General features: G+C 32.5%; 1 protein-coding gene across 4 annotated transcripts in view; it reads right to left on the bottom strand.

The window, feature by feature from the left end:
- Window positions 1-19,499, bottom strand: part of LOC106668995 (alpha-actinin, sarcomeric) — a 111,889-nt gene that overhangs the window by 45,571 nt on the left and 46,819 nt on the right. The window contains exon 1 of one of the 4 annotated variants that reach the window (XM_024229811.1): window positions 2,611-2,629. The exons of the other annotated variants lie outside the window; for them this stretch is intronic. Coding sequence (XP_024085579.1) covers window positions 2,611-2,613 — 3 coding nt within the window. The 5' untranslated portion in view covers window positions 2,614-2,629. Of the gene's footprint in view, window positions 1-2,610; window positions 2,630-19,499 lie in introns of those variants that run through there. 4 annotated transcript variants of the gene reach the window in all.

Genomic DNA, 19,499 nt, shown 5'->3' with positions numbered 1-19,499 from the left:
TCCACCATGCCCGGGAATGGAGATCCTCCAAGCGAAAAATTCGTTTTTCCGCCTTGTTGAAGCGAGGAGATGTTATCCGCCTTCTCCGTCAACACCTTTTAAATGTGCAAGTTAAAAATAAACTACATTAATAAAACAGGATGGACTGATTGATTACGACGCAGTTTATGAATCTTGATAAACGAAAAAAATCATCAAAACAATAGCTAAAACATGGACTTTTAATCAAAACTCTTCCAAAGACTTACTTAACTATGTATTTTTCAGTAGAAACCTGATAAGGGTTGAATGTGATACAACGTACACACGCTTTGCGATGATTGTTAATGATAAACATTTTAAATGTTTGAAAGTAACAAATCAGCGGATAGTAAATTTTTTTTAGATGTGCTTATTTTGCGCTTTTGAATGATAACTTTATCAAACAGCTTTCAAAACGAGATGACTTTCTGCTGCAACTCGTCGTAAAGTGATAGAATATCTCGTTAAAATGTAATAGGCCTAGTTTATTTAGTGAAGGAAATATTTTTTATACAATTGAAATTTTAAATTAGATAGTTTTAAAAAAATATCAATAATCATAAATAAAGATTTGTACGGCTTTGAAATTTAAAATTATGAACACTTCTTTCAAACGCACAAATCATAAAGTTGGTATTCATTTGTATAATCTATGAGTACTTACAAGTACGAATAACAAAACAACGTAAACACATTCTCCAAATTAAAATACAATCTATAATTATTATATTACTGTTAATAAACTATAAAAAGTAGTATTGTTCAGCGAATAACGAAAAGAATTATTTCATTATTTATTGGCTTATGCTCACTTGGCAGAGATTGAAATGTGCAACTGGTTTATGAAGCCATCTAGTGTCCATTATTAATTTAAACCACTCAATTACTTTGTTTTGAAGTTTGTTTAATTCAGTGTTTTTATTACGGTAAAAATGTGTAAAAACATTTTCTATGATATTCTCTCTCTCTCATTCTCATTCTCTATCTCTTTTTCACACACTTTCTCTCCCTCTCGTAAATAAATGCATGGTTTTCGAAAACAATTAAATACCCAAATACACGCAAGCATACCCAAGAAAGTCCTCTTCATTTTATAACTTATTATGCACAACTGACGCTTAGGTCTATGAAGGAAGATTTTTTTTTTAAAAGTACACCAAATCTCTCTGCAAGACGTCGGCACCTTTTTAAAAACGGACAACCGCTCACAAATTATTCTTCATACCCGGTCTTCGACGAACAGAGAAAAAGGACAGACACAAATTACACACTGACGTCCCTGTGTTTTTGTTTCATTCCGTGACGAATCGAAAGGCACTGCCCATTTCCCAAAGTAGAAAGCGACCCTTTTGTCAAAAGTTAAGACAAAAGCACTCTCGCGACCTCCTAGGGCGGCCAAGAGATTATTTCGGAGAATCGGCTGATAAGATAGCCTCAAAGCCGTTCTCTCATTTCTCTTAGATGGATCTTTTAACATTCGAAAACGTGGCTCAAGAAAGCAGCAATACGCCTCGATAACGTCTTACAACAATAGCTAGTATCTTAATCTTACGTCCAATATGTATTACATGGTTTGGGTATTATTTAACAATGTATTAACTCATATTTTGCACTAACTACCAAAGTTTTGGCGCATGCTTTCTTTTTATAATGATTACGTTCAAAAAAAGAAGATAGTTAAAGAGCGAAAGGGAGAGAGAGAGAGTGAATGAGTGTGAGTGAGAGAGAGTGAATGAGTGTGAGTGAGAGAGAGTGAATGAGTGTGAGTGAGAGAGAAAGGGAGAGAGAGAGAGTGTGTGTGAGTGTGTATGAGTAAGTGTGAGTGAGTGAGGGAGAGAGAGAGAGAGAGAGAGGGATACTAGATTAATTGATAGGTAGAGATAGATATAAGTACTCTCAAGAACACATGAACAAGAAAAAAATGTTTTACAATTAATTTATATCCGTTGAGACCATATTTATCTCTTTATGATCTGTATATAAAATGACAAAAAATATCTACATATACGAAAAGTAGATAATAAATTGTAAAGTTTAAATCAATATTGAATAAACTCTTGAATTTGAATCATTAAATTAAGATTCTAGAGACCGTCAAAATAAACCAAGTGAGATTAGTTTTTAAATTAAACTAAACTTTAATATCCCCGATGATAAACACGAAAAGCTTTGGGGGAAAATCCTGTTAACTTGTCACCTAGTGTTTACCTAGTATGTTTACTCGCTTGGAAATGTGGGATTGAAATAAAAAACAACTTGCTTGCAAAAGGTTAATAAGTTTTGTCTACACTACACTACAAATCTACACGGTTTTTGGAAGTTCGTAACAGACAACAACAGGACGCAGCTCTTTTTACGAGGGTATTTCAACTACTAGGTTATATGAACCCTCGGGGTGCCGCTGTTTTTGAACAAAAGCCCATTTATAACTATCTCAGGTTCGGATGCAGAGCCGCTGGATTCGAACCCGGGACCTTTACCTTACAGTGATGAGCGCCGTGTCGACGCCTAAACCGTTGCGCCCACCGACGCCCCAGCAGATTGTTTTTAAAATCTCAAATAGCTAATTATAAAGCGTAAAAGCCATACCATATCTACAAAATAGATTCTGTACACTTCAAAATGTGATCGGGATAGGCAGGCCTCGGCTGTTCAGGACCGCGTAAATTTGTCATGCCTTCTCGATTCAGGAATTGTTTTCCAAAAACATCCAAAAACAAACAAAGCTCTGCACATTAGAATCATCAGAGCCATCCTAAGCACAGTAGACAATAAAGAAATAACATGCTATATAATGATTTAAGAAGTGATTTCTATAACAGTCAAAAAAGCATATTCACCTAAAACATTTATAAAAGCTGTTAATCCGTGTCTATAATGCAAATTAAAGGGGTTAGAAGATATAAACAAATTCTGGCCTGTCTTCGAGACGATGATCTTTGCCTCCTAATCAAAACTGATATATGAATAACCCCCAACGATCGGAAAAAACAATAAAACACAATAAAATAACTTTAAGTTGTCAAACAATAAATTTTTAAATTAAAACTAAATAATTTAACTCATATTTTGATTTTTTTACTAGAGAAAAGTGCTATATAACAATATTCTAATCAGGTGATATCTTAATTATTTTATTTCAGCTGATTGATCAGGCTGGCTTTAATTTAAGAGTTATAATTAAAAACGGGATAAATCTGAATGTTATTGTGGCTTGGTAAATTTACAGTGAAAATCCAAGAGGAAATTTTTTATTTCATCGACGTTCATTTATTTTAACTACGTTGTCCAATCACGACAAATGTAAACTCGAACTTGTCTAGATTCCAATGTCGCAAGATTTCAAGTCGGGCCAAGTGAAATAAAAGTGGGATGTTAACGATAGAGAAGGAGCCAAGTGTTTTCAAATACACGGCGTGGCCAACAGCCAATATTTTCAAACCAAACGACAATTCGAAATCCTTTTCAACACGAAATCTTGTTAAATGGTTATTTGTTAAAAACTGTTTGTTAAAAAAACTCGCCAAGAAGTTTTCAAATTTGTATTGTATTTTTTTATTACCCATTTGGTTTTACGGGGAATTAAAGTAGCTTGATCATTTCCTGGGCCAAAATTAAATATTAATATACCATCGAAGCAGATTAGATAGCTTGAAAGCATACAGTCGATAAGTTATCATTGCCAAATATCGTGCTTCCGACCCCCGCAGGAGTCGAGCATTTTTAAAACTTACTTAACAAAACATTGTTTCTTTGTAACAAACAGTCCATTTCTTATTATGCTTCTGGCTTAATTTATGCCGAGCCTCTATTATTTTAGAACGGTTTGAAAGCCTTTCCGATTTCACTTTCAAATTAAGAGACTTATTAATTAATCTCTGATCATTATGATGTATCGTTTAATTGTCAATCAAAGTTGCGTGATTAGAAATTTGCACGGCACGATTACAAAGATAGAAACTATGTCAATTAACCAGTTAACATCTAAACTATACTAAATAACAACAATGAGATAAAAATTATAACAATAATTTTAATAACATATAAGGGTTACGATGTTAGTGCTGTCCAACTCCACCCACACGGAAAGGAGATACTTTGCAAGATTTAATTCTATTCTTATAGAATTTTTTGTTTACGAGAGAAATAAAAACCTTTGGTAGGGCAACTGGTATATACCCAACAGATAAATAGAGAGGTGTATCTGTTTAATTAAATGTTGGCAACTTTTGCATGTTGGCATTTGTACATCTACCTGCCACAGAGAATTATGAAGAAAAAATACAGAGCAATTGATTATAGGCAAAATAAATTAAAAGTAAACTTTTTTAACGTATAAACAATATTCTATTAATAACCAAATTGTGATGACATTAATACAATCTATAGCTGTTAGAAGGATAGAAAATAAGAGATTGACTCCAAAAAATGTGAACAAATTAATTGGATAGTATAAAACCAATTAATGCTGCACAGTTCCATGTTTGAAAATCGAGAAAAAGAAACATGAGACATCAGTTTACATTACATGACTACATGTTAAACTCATGCACGATATTTATTTTGTTTTTGATTTTAAGTGTAAGAATGGCTTCTACGAGCATGATATTCTCAAGTGAGTCATTTTCTTTTAGTGGCGTTTAAAAAGGCTGATTCGTTGTCAAAAGAACTATTTATGCTAGTCTAACAGCAGCTGACTTTTGAAACCAAGACTGCATACAATTAAACAGCCTAATTACCTTCAGTTTTGCCTTATCGTCCATCGAGTTTCCTATACCGTGATTGGCGCTCTCAGGAAATTCCATTTCTTGAAACCGAGCACGTTAAATTTAGGAAATACCCTCTATAAAAACTGGAAGCAAGACCTAGCGCCTTGCTTCTTCCTACATAAACAACACTAATTCCATGCAACAGACGAGATAAAAGCGTGAAAAACAGATGACTTTTTTCAAGGGGCGTCCGACAAACTAAACGAACGTGAAAGGGAAAGGGAATGCAGCAAGTGTTAACGCTAGTTGAAAACGAAACAGGGGCAAGTTGAAATCTCTCAGCTGTGAAAAGCTCATCATCTGTTTTTCCTGTTAAAAACACATTAACAATCAAATTGGCCGGACAAAAGTTTTGAACAGCCCTTGAGTTCGTGGACCGACGACAAGAGAGTGATGGGAAGGAACTCTAATTGGCGCCTTTAATAACTTGGAAAGTGGCCCAGGAGGAGACAAAACAGATGGCCTTTTTCGAACTTTAATCAATCCACCCTCTTGAAAGTATTGCAGAAAGATTTACGGACGACTTTTTAAATCGACCGACCCTATTTTTACTCTGGACCGTAAGAAACATCCGCAGGCTTTATAAAAAGAAGCACAAACTAATGAGGCAAAAATCATAACTCACTTTGTTTATTCCTAAACGAGGAATCATCGCTTGAAAATTCTTTTCCCAATTGGAAAAGCAAGTTATAAATTATTGAACTTTACATTTTTCTGAATTCTTAGGTGATACCATTAAAGTAGAAGTGACATAAGTTTAAAATAATTTATACAGTTACAGGAGTTAACATTAACGGCGATTGTTTTGAGATCACAGATGTGGGCCAAAAATCATAGAATTTTGCAATATCATTAATTTTTTAAAACAAAATAATGTTGGCTATTTATGTAACTCATGTCATCGAAACAATTATTCCTAACGTTTAATTTTTTTCAAATATGGATGAAACATCAAATATCAATTGCTAACTACTGCTACTCCAATCCCAACAAGCAATCAATTTCAAATATTTTCTGAAATTGAAATGTCAAATAAAAATAATAGCGAAACAAAAGAAACGAAACCTCCACCGATTTACATTAAAAACGTAGTGAATACTCGCTAACAAAATTTTATAAAACAAAGAAGACGTCAATTCCTTCATCATAAAAAGCACTAACAATTCTCGAAAACTACTTGCAAACAAACCACAAACGTACAACCATTTTTAGAAAAAACTAAAACTGAATTTCATATGGTATCAACTATAAGAAGAAAAAAAATTACAGAATTGTATTAAATGTTCAAGGCTTCTCTGTCCTTACAGGATTAACAGTTGAAGAATTAAACAACAAAGAAGTTAAAGTTAAAAGTTAAAGTAGTTAAAGTCAGTAGACGACGCCAATTTTTCTCAGCTTTTTAACAGGAAGAACGAAACCCTACCACCACCAACATGGGTGAAGACTCAAACAAGACCAAAGGAGAATCAACGGACTGAGGAAGCCAAAACCGATCTCAAAACCACATACAAATTAAACCTCCCCATTGTCATATCGTCCTACTTGTTTGTTACCTTTATCTTCTAAATTATCCGAAAAATTAAATTACAAAAGAATTATCTCTATTGCTACTTCAAACAACATCTTACCAGCCCATCAATTTGGCTTTCGAACCCATCATTCCACCACCCATCAACTTCACGAAGTTACAGATTTCATTACTTCATGTCTCGAGCAGAAACTGTACACTACTGGAGTGTTTCTAGATGTTTCTCAGGCCTTCGACAAAGTATGGCATGAGGGATTATTATACAAATTAAAATTATTTTTACCCTAGGGCTGTTATCTTATTACACAATCATTCCTCGAGGGTTTGACGCAGTAATCCAGGGTACGGAGATTTCTGGGATGGAAGAAGTGCTTGCAGATGTGCCACAAGGGTCAATACTCGCTCCTCTGTTGTACACATTTTTTACTTTTGATATGCCCACAAATGAGAATGCACCCACCACCACAGATAACACCGCATTATAACAACTCGTCCCTCTTCTACGCAAGCTTCACTTATTTTACAAAACCACATATCAACAATTGAAAATAAAGTTTAACCCTTCAAAGTCACAACATACCACCTTTACACTCCTGACTGAGACTTGTCCTAGCATATACTTATACAATGAACCTGTTCCTCAATCCGACAAAGTTAACTATTTAGGACTTACATTTGATAAAAAACTAACTTGAAATTCACACACACGATTTTAAAAAAAGACACTTAACAAATTATTTCAAATGTTTTATTAACTACTGAATCGAAAATCAAAATTACCACTAAAATCAAAATTTTTGACATACATATACCTGCTCCGTTTCCTGCTGTACGTGTGCCAAGCTTATTGATGCCAAATATTCCAATATTCAAATAATACAAAGTTTTTAATCCAAAATTTTAAGACTAATTTCTTTTGCTCCTTTTTACGTAAACAATAACAGACTTCACAGAGACCTTCACATTCCAAAAGATTTTTCATCCATCAAAACATATACGGGCGTTTTCATTGTAAAGTACAAAATCACATGAACACAAATACGATTATTCCATTACCTACAATACCACATAAACGTAAAGAATATATATAGTAGACGTCTTAAAAGCTTAATATCATTTTATTAATCCATAGCGGCTGCCAATGTTTAGCTTTCTCTACACCGCCCGTAATGCCACAAACATAAATTGAAATCCAATCTGTTAGTCGTATATAATACACGTACGTAAGTTGTACATAAAAAAAAATAAGCGAAGTAAAAAAAATATGGATGAAATGAAAACAGTTTAATTAAATTTAGTAATTAATTTTTTTAAAAGAAAAACTGTATTATCGAAGATAGAATAAGCTAGATAACACAACGTACACACATAAAATTATTTAGTGAATATTGAATTTCTGTCCACGAGGTTTTCTCTTAATTATATTTCATTAAATAATAATTTCGCGGTTAGTTGAAGTGTTATTAAGAAATGTTGAAAAAGAAGAAAAGAGTAAACGTAAAAATCTTAATTTGCATAAAATAAATGTTACATAAAAATTTCTAATTCTCAACGCACGTACATAGATCAAAAATTGGAGTGTCGCACATTATATTATTGTTGCAGTTATAATAATAGATGTAGGATATTTGCACGAAGTATGGCTGGTTATATAGTCTATGGGGAATTTGTTTAATTGGCCTCAATGGCGCCATGTTGATTAAATATTTAAACAATTTTAATTATCTTTGTAACAAGTTTTAAGGAAAAAATTTGATATCGAAGGTTTACTTTTTTAATACAAGTTAGAAATAATTTACTCATTAATTATGGTGTAGGATATTTACTAGCACGAATTATGATTGGTTATGTAGCCAGGGGGAATTTGTTTAATTGAACTTAATTTCGCTATGTTTATTAAATATTTAAATAATTTTAATTATCTTTGTATTAAATTTAAAGAAAAAATCTGATATCTAAGGCTTAATTTTTTAAATACAACTTAGAAATAATTTTCACATTCATTATGATAATGGATATTTGCTAGCGCGAGTATATTTGGTTATGAAGTCAGGGGGAATTTGTTTAATTGAACTTAATGGCGCTATTTTGATTAAATATTTAAATAATTTTAATTATCTTTGTAATAAATTTAAGAAGAAAATTCTCATATGCAGGGCTTAATTTTTTTCATACACGTTAGAAATAATCTTCACGTTATTTATGATATAGGATATTTGCTAGCACGAAGTAGGGTTGGTTATACAGTTTAGGGCGAATTTATTTAATTGAACTTAATAGCGCCATATTGATTAAATATTTAAATAATTTTAATTATCTTTGAAATAAATTTTAAGGAAAATATCTGATGTCTAAGGGTTAAGTTTTTAAATACAAGTTAGAAATAATTTTCCCATTAATTATGATGTAGGATATCTTCTAGCGCGAAGAATGGTTGGTTATATAGTCTAAAGGGAATTTGTTTAGGTATACTTAATGGCTCCATTTTGATTAAATATTTAAATAATTTTAATTATCTTTGTAATAAATTTTAAGGAAAAATCTGATATCTCAGCCTTAATTTTTTTAAAACAAGTTAGAAATAATATTCACATTAATTATGATTGCTTGGACTCTGCGTAATCCTGACTGGAAGCTACTTAGGAATTTGTCCTTGGGAGATCATCAGATTGGTCTGGGGTAATTTACGTCCACAACTCTGCAGGTCCGAATTCCTAGAAAGGATGAGCGGGGTATTGTTTGTTTATAAATTTTAAAAGGCTGTCGACATCACGAGATAAACAGTATTATGACAAGAATATCGCCTTACGCCAGTTTTCCTTGCGGTGTCGGACCCGATAACGCTCGTTAAATCCATCTTCGGCGGTTAAGGTCGGATAACGAGGACAAAAATACAAAACGTGCGATAAGAATCTCGAGACAATCTCGGCATTTCAATTACATTCTGTTTACAAGAACGCGATTAATCGTGTCGCAAGAGTGACTTCTCGATTAGACCACTCGTAGCCCTTTTTGGCTATGTACATAGCCTAAAGAGGACTTTGTTTGTTAAACAAACTGGGCCAGCACAGTGCAGGCGCCCGGACGGATTATTAAAAAAGGCCAATTCGACTGCTACGAACTAATTCGAGGGTTAGAAGATCGAGGATGATTTCATTGTTTACCGTGTTGATATGCTGAGAACTTCTTAGGCCAATTGAATAACAAGGTCAAACCAAAGCTATTGCCACTTCTTCGATATACACTTGCACGCATTTAAGCAATAATTAAAAGTTATAGAACGGACCCATTCCTCCCTGGCGAACAAGCTATTTCCACACTGACACACTTTCGCTTTCCTCCTCGCTCTTTGGGTTGAGCGAACGAGCATGATCATCATTCATCTAATGAACTCCCATCATGGATTCCAGGAATCCTTTATCGCCGGGTTATTCAGCTTGAGGGCTCTTCGATTGTCAGCTAGTTCATTATTTCTTGCCAATATTGTTATAGAAACTACCTATTTTAGCCTGTCTATAATAGTTACATTTGTGCATGAATATTCAAATTTATTGTTGTGTAGATTTTTCGACCAGCTTATGCAGATAATGTTCACTTGGTTATCAGGGATGTGGTCAAATAAAATATTTTTAATTTTAAATCTTCGCCTAGTTTTCGGAACTTTATTGTACCTTCTTCATTTTTGTACTTACTGATTTTTAGTCAGAAGTAAATAAAATAAAAAATCAGTAAGTACAAAACTGTGTGTCATGTACTTACATATATTGTTGTTAAATTAGCCAAAGTTAAAAATGTTTAATATATCTTTTTTTAGAGCCCTGAGAAGGTACAATAAAGTTCCAAAAGCTAGGTGAAGATTTAAATTAAAAATATTTTATTTGACCACATCCCTGATAACCAAGTGAAAATTTTTCAAATTTATGGTTTAAACTTTTCCACTACTATCATTGTACATTAATTCAAAAGTCCCTAACTTAAACAATTCATTTCTTTATCATATCTAAGAATAATGTTATTTATACTAAATTTTATCTGCTTCTATTAAATATAAATACTCAATTAATTATACACAATTTTTTTCGAAATGAAAAATTTGTGTCACAGGCGGGATTCGAACCCACGACTTTCGGCTCAATACGCCGCTGCTCTACCACTTGAGCTACCGTGACTTCGATCGCCCATGCCACAAACTTCTCATTTCGACTAACCGACTTTATTCTAATTATAAGCAAATCGTGGCTTCATATAGAAACACTTTTTATTAACGATTATACTGGATTAGAGGGACTGTGTACGATTCACAGGTGTGATTCTAGATAAATACTAAATTTTATCGGCTTCTATTAAATATATAAATACACAATCAATTATACACAATTTCGAATCCCGCCTGTGACACAAATTTTTCATTTCGAAAAACATTGTGTATAATTAATTGAGTATTTACATTGTTATTTAATTTGTTTTAAATTTTTTTTACGAGGCTTCATAGCAGTAGAAGTCATATCAACCCTCGAAGTGTCAGTGTTTTGGAAACAGAGTCCATTTGTAAGTATGTCGGATTCGAACCCGGGACCCTTACCGTTCAGTGATGACCGCCGTGACAACACCTTAACCGTATTTAGTAATAATCTTAGGTTAGGCATAAATTAACTATAGTTCGTTATAGCATTGATCTATAATATTCATAACCATATTTTTTTTTAAATTTTGCTTTTGCATTTTGAGTAATTGTATTTAGATCGTTTTGATTTCACGACCTCATCACGGAATATTTAGAAATTTTAAGCACAAATAAATGATCAAATTTAGATGTTACGGTGATATATTTGGCGATTGATTGTTAAGAATTTAGGAATCGTAGAGAAAGCCAGTTTTACCGATAAACAAGTATAATAAGCATTGTGTATTTTTTCCCGTTCTTATTAGCGATACGTGTGAAAATAAAGACCTCGTCTGTTTGTTCTGGTTCTTTATCCGACCATTTCTCAAAGAAGTCCCTCCCTTAGGCTATATGGCCTTCGCTGGTTGCTAAAACTAAGGTGTGAGCAAGCATATTTAAAGTGTGTTCCATGGACGGAGGTTGGGAGATATGTTCTTTATGCAACTAAAAAATAGGACGTTTTTCATTTTGTTGCTGAGTGCACTGTGCTGGCCCAGTTTCGTCTTTTGTATCTGGGGCAGCGTACATTGACTAGAGCTCAGCTATTTTGCCTATTGAACTCCATAAATAATTAGTCAGGCACTTGCTCAGTACGCACGTGCATGACTTTACAGATATGAACTGGTACGTTTCTCAACTTTTAAAATTATGTTTCCCGCTTAGAAGGATGAGATATATAAGATTATCTTTAATTTTTATATATATTTTTATTATATAAATTGGTAATACCTTAGGTTTATAATTGTATGTTTGGTATTTCCATTGTTTTTCTTACAAAAACATTCTCTGAATTATTTCTTTGGTTGTTGTTTTTGTGTTGTTTTTATATGACGAATTTTTGGCTGACTGCCGACATAGATCTTTTCTAGGCCTTTGTAGCATGCTAATATACTCAGCGAACAAATTTGTAAAATGTTGAATCAATAAATAAAATATTACTCTTATTATTTATTATTATGATTATTCAGAAATCGTGAGATGCGGTCTGGTGTGATGTAGGTTTCACAAAAACATTTTCTTTATCGGGCCAACGTTTCGATCTTTATTGAGATCGTCTTCAGGACTCAAAGTGTTTGTTTTCTGCGTAATTGTGCCATTCTTGCGTGTCGTGTTGAGAGTGCCCGAATACAAACACTTTGAGCCCAGAAGAAGATCTCAATAAAGATCGAAACGTTTGCACGATAAAGAAAATGCTTTTCTGAAACCTACATCACACCAGACCGCATCTCAACGATTTCTGAATAATCATCGATTAACGGTAACTAATCACCACATATTTATTATTATTATTATTATTTGTCTGGTTCTTAGTTGTTTTATTTATTTTTTGTTATATCATGCAGCAAGGCGTTCTGTCAGGTGAAGCGGTAGCTTATTTTCAGTTTATCTGAGAAGCATTTCGCATAGATATTAGAGTCAATTTGCCGATCTGGCAAAAAGGAAACTTGCTGAAAAATTAATGCAAACTGCATAAGATTACCGTCTGTTTTCGTTCAGGAACGAGAAGGCTCATAAAGTTTTAGAAAAGAACTGATTATGTACAAACCGAGAACTCGCCAGCTTTCTCCAAGTTTGTTAAACGTGTTAAACTTGGTCCGACAAAATAGTCCGGTGAAACTGTAGCCGTCAATGAAAAACATTGGCCTCACCTAATCTGCTTTGACTCGGACTGACCTGAAACAAATAAAACAAAACACAATAAGTTTTTTTATTTTCACGATCTTAAAATATCCAAAAAGCCATACGTTAAGGGCGGGGCAATGTTTCATAACTGAATCTAATGAGATATTTGTGCCTACGCAGGTCCACTCCTTTGCCTCTTATACTTATCAACATAAAATAATGACCTCTTTGACATGTAAGTACCACAAGGAAGTTTGTGTGAAAGTGTGTTTACAGAAAACCGTTTCTTTTGTAAATAACACTCAAAATTTATTTTGACGTAGAGCACCTTTATTTATAATGGCTCTTCTTTTAAACGTTTCTCAAGGATTATAATAGCCCAAAAACACCCATCCGTTTTCAAAAAGCCTTAGGGTCTTGGAAGAATTCTATACAGAAGTTTTATTTTGAATCTAAGCTTACGGGACAAAAGAATAAACAAAAACCTTTTGTTAATTTTTGGCATTCAGCCTGGATTTTTGTTTGAGGGAGCGTTAACCTAAGAACTATTAATAACTAAACAGAATAAATGTGATTAAAATTGAAATTGAAATTTATATAGCCTGTAATGAAGTGATATCACTGAAATGTACTACAATTCTACTAACTTGAATTATGTTTTTGGCGTTTTCACTGTTATTCATGCAAGTTATACATAAAATTGTTTAACTTTATTAATGATCCGATTAACAAACATCCTTTACAGCTTTACAATTTGGATATAACTTATTCCTGATCGTAGTCAAAGGGATAAATCGTAAATTGAATTTTTAAGTGAAGTGATAGAAAAGACATACTTACTAAAATACTACTTACTAAATACTAATATGGTTTAATTTTCGTTCAATATTGTTTTGATTTATCGCATAACTAAAGATTTTCCAGTAAACAGAAAATATTGCACAGAGAGAGGAAGGATGAAAAGTCACGTTTTCTTTAAAACATAGACAATTCTGAACAAAACGAGTGTAAATCCAGAATTTTTTATGATGTTGATATCAAAAAGAGCTGATTTATATAAATGATATTTTATAAATAATTTTCACAGATAGTTTTATGATTGTTTGTTAGGGTTTTATTCTACCTTTAAGAATTGAACATTTAGATTTTTAGGTGCTTAAATGAATTTTTTTTAAAAAGTATGATCGCTTATTAATTATATTATTGATGATTTCAATAAAATTTATGAAAGTGAGACACGTTTTTTTTAAATTATCTGGTAAAAAAATTTCTGTAGCATTTTAATAAACAATCGCTTTGGTTATTTAGGAGGAAATAAATGTGAAAGTATTGACAATTTATTGTTACAATATGTTGGACATTTATCCCTGAATAGATAAATCATTCAAACACACCGTGCATGAGACAAAAGGGGAAAATATTTAATTTAAACATTCATCACATTTGTAAATTATTTTTAAAATAATGATCGTTTTCTACCTTGAAAAAAACTTGAAATTGAACAAATGTTTGATTTTCCTGTGTTTAACTGTCCCGATTTCAGGGGTTCACTGACACCTGATTCATGTTTGTTAACGATGCGATCTCCCTGCCTGGTTATGTGGCCTTGCTTTTGGGCGTCGAAGGCTGCTAGGTCTCCGAGGTACAAAGTGACACAATAAAAAAGGCATAAAAAAATATAAAAAATAAGCGAAATCTATTTATAATACTATGTAATTTTTCCGCCCACGCGGAAGCGTTTCGTCTCGTATGACAAATATCCCATTTTTCGATATTATCGCATGTTGAACGCCAGATGGACCAAAAACGCTAATCCCCCTTCCGACCCACCCGGGACTTTTTGTCTCCATTGTGGATAAGAGTGCAGCTGTGTCCCCTAAATCTTTCAAGATAGTGTCACAAAAATTTTAGTTTTGAGTAAAAATCAATTATTTAAGTAGTGAATATGTCTCCGTTTGGTGCATATTTGTTGTTCATTACCAGGTCAGATAAAACCTCATTAACACTAAAAGCTTTGATATTTCTGTTTACATTATTTAAAACCTAGCGGCTATCTCATATATTTTAGAAAATAATTTAGTTCAGCCACCAGGTTGATAAAAACGGGACTTTTTCAATAACAAATTAGCAAACAACTCGCACAGGGATTACTTAACAACTTGATACTCAAAAAATAAATAAAAGACTCATATTCTTCAATTGTTTGTATATAATAACTTTTACTGTACTACCCTGTACATTCATTTAACTAAAACTTTATTTACTTTAAATATTACATACACGCAAATACAAAATATCCGGACACTTGTATATTGTTGTTTAGTTGAAACTGTAGGTATTTTTATCGTTATATTAACTACAACATATTTATTTTGATGTAATCGAATTAAAAGAAAACATAAATTCATGAATTTTAATAAAAATTATTTAATTAAGGTGATTTGAAAATAAATCATTAAAACACCAGATAATCAATTAGTGACAGAACCAAATATTAATATATTTTTTTCATGGATGGTATTTCAACTACGATGTTATATGAACCTTCGGGGTACCGGTATTTTTGTAATTTAAATTTATCTTTAAATCATTTTTCATGTTTGGTGGATTTTTTTCAAACCTTCATAAATAAATTTTTTATTAAAGCTCAGGAATTTCTGATCTCGTTTGATTTAGTTTACATTAAAATAAATATGTTGTAATTGAAATATCGGTAGAAAAACATATAGTTTGAAATAAACAACAAAATATGTCCGGTGTGCAATTTTTTGTTGTTGTCTTGGAGTGCATAAAAGGAAACAAGGCTGGAAAAAAATCAAAATGAAATTTACAAAACAATTTCGGAAATTTTCGGAATGTAATATCATCACGAGTTCATAAAGGATCAACTTATTAAGAAAGAATGATTGTTTTTAGAACAAACATTCTATCATATTAATAAGAATCATTATTCGGAGATCGTGAGATGCGGTCTAGTGTGACATAGATTTTAGTAAAACATTTTCTTTATCGTGCAACGTTTCGATTCTTATTGAGATCATCTTCAGGGCTCAAAGTGTTTGTTTTCTGCGAAATTCTGTCCTTCTTGTACGTCGTGTTGTGAGTGCCAGTGAGATATCGATTCTCAACACGACACACAAGAATGACACATCTGTACGGAAAACAAGCACTGTGATCCCTGAAGATGATCTCAATGAAGATCGAAGCGTAGGCACGATAAAGAAAATGTTTTATCTAAAACCTACGCCACACCAGACTGCATCTTACGATCTCCGAATAATCATTGACTAACTGTCACTAAATACCACACATTAATAAGAATCTGACAACATCTCATTCACCTAAGCAATATACTTGATTAATCGGTGTAAGTCGGTGAACGTTTATAAATTACTATCTGATCACTTTTACATTTTATCTAGTTTGCCTTATAATTTATGTTAAGGTAAAATATTTTGCTTCACTCACAAAGTCTTGATTAAGTTTATTTTTTATTATCCACTTTTCCTTTTTTATTATCCACTTCTAAATCATTTTTAATAGAAATTAAAGGATTTGTTACTTAGATTATTTTGATCTGTGTGTGTGTGTGTGTGTATATATATATATATATAGGTAGATAGATAATTGAAGTTGGACTAGTAATACAGGTAATTATTAATTAAATATTATAATTAATTATTAGAAAATTGATTTTTATCTGAAAGCAAATATTTTTGATTATTGTTTACCAACATTACATTTTATTGATTGCACAGCTATTTTGAGCCAGCGATAATCCGACAAACTCAGGACTTTCTTATCCTAAGTGTAAGTTAAGGGTATATCAATGAATATATTCTAATTTTCATTCTAAACATAAGAAGACCGAGAGTGGCCAGAATAGGAGTTGAATATTTTTTTAAAATAAAACTCCTCTGAAATCCTTCACTACCTCTGAACATAACACCACCCTACATCTGAGTCCGTAACAAACCAACGTCAGACAGATTATTTTACGAAGTTTCGAGGAGTAATAAATATAAACTATTGCCGAAAAATTGGCCCCACAGAGCATTTATTTCTTGGTTGTCTTTATTGACTTTGTTGTACGACCCGATAAGAGGGAGAATCATGCCTAAATATGAGTATTCATTTATTATATCTATTTTTATCATTTATCCAAAATACTTATACAAAGTATTTGTTATTTATATGGACACGAAGGTTCCAATATATAACATAATAATTAGTATTACCAATGACTATGTCCTGTTTCTCTCAATAACGTTCTACTTGTCTCATTGTTCTAATATTATCCCACAGATTTTACTATACTTATTATATTTATACTATATACTACTATATTTAAAATTTTGAAGGTATTTAACCAAAAACTTTGCAATAACTTGCAACAATAACCTAGCTACTAACCAATAAACCAAACAATTCTACAAAGAACATTGGCGAAATGTTAGCGAAATAAGATTTTTTCTTGTAAGATAAATTTTCTACCTGATTCATTTATACTAACAAGAAATATTGTAGTAAACTATAATTAAAGAAACGTTCCTATTTTTTCTTATGTCTAGCATATTTTTTGCGAGAGTTTCGCGATACAGATTTTAAAAAAATAGTAACATAACCTATGAAACTGGGATAATTTCATTTTTGACTGAGTGCGCTCCTGTTCACAGGCATTGTTTTCAATTAATTGTGTTAATGAATTGTTGAACAGACACGCCTATAACGGTATCATGAGAATTTGCTTTTCACCATTTTCACCCATACGGGATCTGACTGGTTTCAATCCTGATGGAAAGCAGAAGAAATATATCGGATGACTGACATCTTCCAAGTTGGATTTCCTGGAAATCTCGGCTGACGACCCTGAACATGTTCGCATTCAAGGCACGGAACGGTAATGTATCGCAATTTGCAACAATTTCAACGCCCGGCCCTCACTGGCGAACAAGATGTCCGACGATGTAATCATTCTTGTGATAACTCGGTTCTTTCGTTTTCAGTCATACACGGGATGGGCTTAAAGGTCTTTTACCATATGCGCCAGATGTAAAAATTTTGCCATGATCGATACCTTACAGTCTAGCAGTTCTTATTCTTAAAAAATAGTGTTTTTATGGTGTGTAACTTTTTTTTATTGAGAAACGTCCTCATAAATATGTATGCTTTGAATAATTTTATACATAGCTAAAGACTTCAGTACCAACAGCAGACCCCACAAAAGGAAATTCGGAGAGAAACAGGTTGAGAAAGATATATATTCATAGATAGATATAAAGAGATAGATAAATAAATAGAAATAGATAGATAAATACATAGATAGATAGATAGTTAGATATATGTTTGTTTTGAATAATTTTATTCTCAGCTAAAATCTCAATGAAGAAACTTCGAAGAGGGAGAGATTGAGATAGAGTGATAGAAAGGTAGAGATTGAAAGAGGTAGATAAAAGTAGATAGATAGATAGAAAGATAGGTAGAAAAATACAGATTGAGAGAGGTAGATAGATAGGTAAAAATTGAGAGAGGTAGATAGAAGTAGATAAGTAGAAAGATAGATAAATAGAGAGATAGATAGATATATAGAGACTGAGAGAAAGATAGATAGTTAGATATGTAGATAGATAGAGAGGGAGATAAATGATGGATATGTTTGCTTTGAATAATTTTATTATCAGCTAAAAACCGGTAGAAGAAAATTGGGAGAGGGGGAGGTTGAGATAGATAGATAGGTAGAGAATGAGATAGGTAGATAGGTAGAAATTGAGGTAGACAGAAATATATAGAAAGATAAAAAGAAATATAGATAGATGGACAGATAGATAGATAGATAGATAGATAGATAGATAGAGAGAGAGAGAGAGAGAGAGAGAGAGTGAGAGAGAGAAGAAAGAGTGATAAAGGGTGGGCATTATAATTCTCATTGGGGATGTGAAACTAACGGACAAATAAGTAGGTTCCATGATGTAACAATGACTTTGTACAACAATGACAAAGTAATGACTTATCTAGGATGAATTAGTAGTAGAAATCGACAATACTGAACGGTTCCAGCTAAAATGACTATAACTTAGTTCATGTCCATGTTTAATTTGTTTGAATAATAAAGTATACATTTTGTCATGATATTCGTGTTGACCTCGCAGAGGGAGTCTAAACTTTCATGGTTATTTAAACGTTCGTGCCCGTGGAAACGCTTTGAAAGCGTCATCATAATTATTCGTCCCCATGCTCGTGAAGTACGTTCGTTCCTTTTTCCTATTTCGGCACAGGAAAAAAAAACTCTCACTCTTAATTTTTTGCTATTATTACATTTGTTATATTTATTTCGGGTTGTTCGATGTCATCGACTGAAGGAATTCGTGATAAGTTGAACGGCCAACGCACTTAGAGACGACGCCGTAAAATAGTTGACAAACCGGCCGATAAGTCCCGCCCGACTTCGTTCTTGATTTAGACCCGAACGTGACCGGACAAAGGGCCCTTTCATTGACTGTGCAAGTTGTAAATAAGCGGTTGGAGCTTTTACTTTCAAGGCTCGGCCTGCTGGATTCACGACGGCCGTCCATCATGTTGAAATTGTAAAAATCCAAAATCACCATTCTTTATTGTGAAATATATTTCTTGTATACCGGTATGAAATTTTTTTTAAAAATAAATATATTTCTTCTTTGTTATAAAATATTTTTGCTGTCCTTAATACAGGGTTATTATACTGCAAACTTGTCACAACTATGAATAGTCTTGTCAGATAAATATTATAATAAAAAAATCCAAATTATGATAAAAGTAAGGATAAAAAATAAATATATAGACTTAAATAAGTGGTAGAAATTTGTTTAAAATTAAGTATGTGATAAGACACAGGTTAATCTGATTTATTTTATTATAT

Source organism: Cimex lectularius, unplaced genomic scaffold, assembly GCF_000648675.2.
Source record: "Cimex lectularius strain Harlan isolate CLEC.00 unplaced genomic scaffold, Clec_2.1 scaffold247, whole genome shotgun sequence".
Lineage (NCBI taxonomy): Eukaryota > Metazoa > Arthropoda > Insecta > Hemiptera > Cimicidae > Cimex > Cimex lectularius.
This window is presented reverse-complemented; position numbering and strand designations above follow the sequence as displayed.